Here is a 5,794-nt window from a genome sequence, read left to right as displayed (position 1 = left end):
CTACATTATATTTTATGAAGATTTATTTGCTAATAATTTAAACGCCAATGTGAACGGGGTAACATAATTTGCTCACTAACGATGAGATTCAAGAAGGAATATAGGATTTCAAAAGGAAGAGGATGTCCCAACAATACCTGTTACTAAATCTTCTTAGTAATCCTTTGTTTCACAATAAGACAAAACTTTATTGTGTAGCTTCTACACACCCTCCTATCAGTTTTGTAGGATGCCTGCTGTCTGTCAATGAAGCTTCCTCATTATGATGCAGCGGTATTTCACTTTGTGAGTCAGCAAACCACTCCAACTAATAATGGGATGGATTCCCAACACCGATTGCCATTATGTTTACTTTTTTTTTACATTTGCTCTAATATAGTGTGTAGAAAAGCCTCATCCATCTGTTTCATTTTGGTAACAAATGAAACAAAATCTGACCCGATCGGGAGATCTCGATCTGTGTTCCTGGCAGTCCTTGCGTTTTGTTTGGTGCATGTGGAAATTTACTGGACTTCAGATGAACTTTTATGGTTAGCCTTTTGCTTTCGGGGCATTGAGCACTATGTACCTCCGACTAATAAAAACGGAGAATTAACTTTTATGGTCCCCCCATGGCAGATATTTACTTATTATCTATTTGTCAACTCTCAGGTGAAGAGGCAAAAAACAGACATTTAATTAAACGCTAACATCAGGGAACAATTAGAATATGACCTTATTTGCTGATATTCTGATATTTCTTTTTATACCATCACAGCATGTTATCAAAGACACAACAACAAACACAAAGTGTCAAATTTGACACCTGTCCGCGTACGTGCGGTTACGTCTGTACAGAAATGTCCCGTTTGTACATTTACTCCGTCTCTCGGTAGAGGGAGGGGCGGATGCGATGACGTCAGCAAACCCTGGCAGGAAGCCAATAGGGGCGGGTCTCCTGACGTCAGCGGCCGCATCGTTCACAAGCGCGGTGCGCATATAAGAGAGCGTTCAAACCGCTCCAGACAGAATCAACGCGCCGCGCACTTTTGTTTAGGGAACTTTTGAAGAACCGGAACAGAAGACAGGACCAACTTAGGTAGTCTTAAAACTTTTTTTTTTTTTTTCCTGAGTGTTAAACCAGCGGAGGAATACTTGAGTTTTCTGCTCCTCCATTGGGATTTACCGTCTCTACCGCGCCGTTCTACTATGGTCATCATGGATGTCCCCACCATCGACTGCGCGTCCCTGCGCGCCGCGCTCGGGGACGACCTGCCGGCCTTCCTCGTGCTGGACTGCCGCTCTTTCCTTGCCTTCAACTCGTCGCATATATCGGGCTCCAGCAACGTGCGCTTCAGCACCATAGTCCGCAGAAGAGCCAGGGGAGGCCTGGGACTCGAACACATCGTCCCCAACGAGGACACCAGGAACCGGCTCCGGTCCGGGGACTACCGCTCCGTGGTGCTGCTCGACGACCGCAGCTTGGACTTGGGCCAGGCGAAGAAAGACGGGACGTTGATGCTTGCTGTTGCGGCGCTGTGTCGCGACCCCAGCGGAGTCAGGGTCATTATTCTCAATGGTAAGAAACACCCATTGCGTCTTAAAAGAACTCACGCACACACGCGCGCACACACACGCGCGCGCTATCATTTAACATTACAGCTGTCACCGGACCAGCTGGCCGGGAGTAAACACTGTTCCAAAATAGACCAATGAGCAGTTGTCTCCTTTTTGGGGGACCTTCTTTTTTAAACATGGATGTATCTCTGTGTGCGTGCGTGTGTGTGTGCGCGTGTGTGTGTGTCTGATCTGACCTCGTCATTTTCTTTCTTTTCAATCAGGTGGTTTTGACACGTTTTCTAAAGAGTACCCAGAGATGTGCACGAAGCCGGCCCCCCCACCAGGACTCAGCTTGCCTTTGAGCTGCAGCCACCCCGAGGGCACGCAGCCGGGCTGCAGCCCGTGCAGCACCCCTCTGTACGACCAGGTTCGTAGCTTTTTATTAAATATATAAAAAAGAAACGAGCGCTCAATCTTTGAACTGTCTCCTGATGTACTTTCTGTTGAGCCGTGGATGACTTTGAGTTTTCCTCTTCCTCTTCCTCTTCTCACGCAGGGCGGTCCTGTGGAGATCCTGCCGTTCCTGTACCTTGGCAGCGCCTACCACGCCTCCAGGAAAGACATGCTGGACATGCTGGGCATCACGGCGCTCATCAACGTCTCGGCCAACTGCCCCAACCACTTTGAAGACGCCTTCCTCTATAAGAGCATCCCGGTCGAGGACAACCACAAAGCAGACATCAGCTCTTGGTTCAATGAAGCGATCGAATTTATCGGTGAGTGCCTCCACCATTTCAACTGCCCCCCCCCCCCACGAACACCCAACCCCCTACTTCCTTCCCTCCACTGCTGCCACGGGATTTAAAATTTGAAACCTTCCCTCCAAAAGGAACCAGCTGTCTCAGCACAGGGTTCCCACTCCACCACAATACTGGTGACATCATCACCACCGCTTGAGCCCAGAAAGAGGGACGCCCCCTCCCTCCCTTTTTTGTTTTTTATGAATTGCGAAGCAGCAGCCCCCGAACTACTTTTACAGTCAGTTGTCTGTCTGGCTTTGAATGGCTCCCTCCACGCTGCTCTTTGTTCTTGCCGGACAAAAGGCAGCTTCTCCTCACTCACTGTCAGCCTTCCTCCCAAATGAATGCCCCCCCCCTTCTTTGTCCATTCAGACTCCCTCCTTAGGGAATAACCCCCACAAGCTCACACCCCGCTCCTTTATTAACTCTGTTCCTGTGTCGTAATGAGTCCGTTTGAATTTAAATAGCAGCTGAAAGTGTTGCGAAGACTTTTGTGTTCCTGCCTTTCCTGTAACAGGAAGCGTTGAGCCTCCACACATTTCCTCACCTGTTCGATGCCCCGCAGTGCACTAATGATACTTTCTGATCTCTCCCCCCCCCCCTCCCCTAGACTCTGTGCGGAATAAAGGAGGCCGCGTCTTTGTGCACTGTCAGGCGGGCATCTCCCGCTCGGCCACCATTTGCCTTGCCTACCTAATGCGAACCAACCGCGTGAAGCTGGACGAGGCGTTTGAGTTCGTCAAGCAGCGCCGCAGCGTCATCTCCCCCAACTTCAGCTTCATGGGGCAGCTGCTCCAGTTTGAGTCCCAGGTCCTGGCGTCTTCTACGTGCTCCTCGGAGGCAGGCAGCCCAGCCATCGGCAACGGCAACACGGTGTTCAATTTCCCAGTCTCCATCCCGGTGCACGCCTCGGCTGGCCAGCTTTCATTCCTGCACAGTCCCATCACCACCTCTCCCAGCTGCTGAAAGACTTTGTTTGAGACCGCAGAATAGAAGTGACTCTGAGAAGAGCGCTGCTCAACGCTACTCCATTTCACGGCGATACTGGTATCGCTGGACGTGATGGGAATGTTTTGGGGTTGGCTCGTTCGGCTCCACGAGCTGCTGCGGCCCAAATCTCCGGATGTTCCACCTCATCATTTCAAAGGGGAGATCTGAGAATGCCATGGTGGCAGTATTCGTGTAAAAGTCATCTGCAGTTGTGATGCGAGATGACTTGGGAGATGATAGTTGAGGACGTTAGAAGTATCCTAGTAGTCATGAAGGCGACCGCTTTGATAATCAGTTTTTTTTTTTCTTTTCTGAAAACGAAATAGAGAGTCTGCTCGTTGTCTCAGGAAAGCTGACTTATCCTCTAAAATGTCCATTATTTAGTTTTCTGTACTGACATGGAAGTTAGCCCTTCATCTGACATACAATGAATGTACCCCCCCCCCCCCCTCTTTTCAGTGTGGCTGTAGTAGAGATCCTCATTTTCAGTCTGAGAGTTGAATAGGCTTCCAACTCAAATTCAGATGCCTTTTCAATGACATCATGAAGCTTTGACGATCCTGACGGCGTGTGTGTGGGGTGGGGGGGGGGGGTGGTTGGACCATTAAATACCTCATGTTTTGTCTCTGTGCTGTTTGCCGCAGCGCCGGGATGGCTAGAACCCCAGAACTAAAAACCTGGGTTGTGTAGTCTTCAGTGACTGAATTCTGACATATTTATTGAGCTAAAGTAATATATTTCTTTATTGTGTCTATTTTTGCATACATTTGTTCGAATGCTGTTTTTATACCGAATAAATGTCAGCGGACTTTTGTACTTACTTTTGAATGGACTTTCCCTTTTTCTCCATCTCTTGTCTGATATAGCCGATTTAATAGGCTGTTATAATGTGTTATAAATGTGTTATAAACACATTATAAAGAGTTAGCTGTAAACATAAGTCAATGCTACGCAGTGCCTTCAGGTTACTAGTTCGTGGATTTACGTTAAGTGAACCACTTAAAGCCACGTCAGCACAAACACGACAAATGAATAAGATACCGTAACTGCTTATGATCATCTTATCATGTTAGAGCAAATCTATTCATTTATTTTTCCAATCGTCGTCTAATCCATCCAGAGCTGCAGGTCACCGTTATTTCAAGTCTTGATAAACGTGTAGACAATCATAAGTTACAAATGTAGCAAAGTCCAAAATGACGTTTCACTTTCTTGTTAAGGGCTAAAAAAAAGAATTCATCAAACATTCACATTTTAAGTTGTGGAGTCTTTTAATTCATCAACACATCTGCCAATAAATACCTTATTTACATGAATATATTTGTTCAGCTATATTTAACAGTTTGAGTGAAACATTTACAAAGAGGAAAGGCATCAAACCTCAAAATATAGACGCACGTCTATAATGTGTACTGTTCTCTATACTAGTGTGTAAAAAGAATATATTTTAAATCTAACACTGAAGGCATGCAAACACGCTTCAGATATCTTCACACTGCTTCCGTGTGTTCGGCTCCATGTAATGGAATCCCACCGTGTATCTGCACAAAGATTTTGACCACATAAGAAGGATGCCGTCATGGCCTTGGCCTTTGTCCCGGCCACGCTCCCTCTCTGTGAACCCATCTGAGACCCGGGCAGCAACAGGAGGCTGTAAAGAATCGGCTAAGGAGCCCTGTCTTTGTGGCTACAATAGGAGCAGCTGCAAGGCGTTTGGGAAAAGTGTGACAACTAAAGAGCATTCAGGACTCAGTCCAGCGCCAGCCTTGTGTCCTCCCCCCCCCAGCTCACACACCAACGAGGAGGTGGAGACAGAGGTGTCCGTGAAAGGGAGGGAATCTGTTTGGGTTGCAAATGAGCCCAAACTTTGTCTGTGACCCTTCAGTGGAGTGTGAGAAAAAACAGAAACTTCCTCCAGAGGTGCTGCTGATGACACCCGGAAACCTCTGTGATGAAAGGCTCGTTCATTTCCTCACCAGCTCCTCAGACAAGCTGTGGTGACATATGTGCTGCCCTGCCCCCCCCCCCCCCCCCCCCAAGCCCCCTCCACAGCCACCCCCCCTTGTCTGTCTTCAGATTCTCTGTGGTGTCTGCAGCAGCGTGAAAGTCACTGGGCTGCTTTTATGATCTGCTGTGGGTCCATTGGCAGGAACAAAGCCTTTCAATCAATTACCAAGTAAATTAGTAATTACAATTGAAGCATCGGGGATCAAGCTGTCTGTGTGAGACAATGTGGACGCGGTGTGAAAAAGCATCAAGGCGCTATCACGGTGACTCTGGGTCATCGAATGCATCTGTCCTCTTAATGCCTGGATTGCTTACCATATCCTAAAACGTTTATATATATCCTCCTTTAAGATATTCCTTTTATTAATCCCTCAAGGGTAAATCAATCTCGATCAGACGGCGTTGACCTAAAGCCTTATTTGCTTACTTTCACCCCGCTGCCGTTTGGATGATCCATT

General features: G+C 47.6%; 1 protein-coding gene across 1 annotated transcript; it reads left to right on the top strand.

The window, feature by feature from the left end:
• The first annotated feature begins 1,017 nt into the window (after positions 1-1,017).
• Positions 1,018-4,149, top strand: dusp1 (dual specificity phosphatase 1). Its single transcript, XM_068740048.1, has 4 exons — positions 1,018-1,558; positions 1,821-1,966; positions 2,096-2,315; positions 2,950-4,149. The coding sequence occupies exons 1-4, from the start codon at positions 1,189-1,191 to the stop codon at positions 3,303-3,305; spliced, it is 1,092 nt and encodes a 363-aa protein (XP_068596149.1). The 5' UTR covers positions 1,018-1,188; the 3' UTR covers positions 3,306-4,149.
• Positions 4,150-5,794: the final 1,645 nt, after the last annotated feature.

The sequence above is a fragment of the Brachionichthys hirsutus genome, chromosome 6, assembly GCF_040956055.1.
Source record: "Brachionichthys hirsutus isolate HB-005 chromosome 6, CSIRO-AGI_Bhir_v1, whole genome shotgun sequence".
NCBI classification, from domain to species: domain Eukaryota; kingdom Metazoa; phylum Chordata; class Actinopteri; order Lophiiformes; family Brachionichthyidae; genus Brachionichthys; species Brachionichthys hirsutus.
Note: the sequence above shows the minus strand (reverse complement) of the source record. Positions and strands in the feature narration are given on the sequence as shown.

What these genes read in the sequence shown, in the direction of transcription:
- dusp1 (XM_068740048.1), top strand. Translation starts at nt 1,189, where the DNA reads ATGGTCATCATGGATGTCCCCACCATCGACTGCGCGTCCCTGCGCGCC. An exon ending in CAGGGTCATTATTCTCAATG is followed by an intron (nt 1,559 to 1,820) that starts GTAAGAAACACC and finishes CTTTTCAATCAG; the next exon opens with GTGGTTTTGACACGTTTTCT. An exon ending in TGAAGCGATCGAATTTATCG is followed by an intron (nt 2,316 to 2,949) that starts GTGAGTGCCTCC and finishes CCCCTCCCCTAG; the next exon opens with ACTCTGTGCGGAATAAAGGA.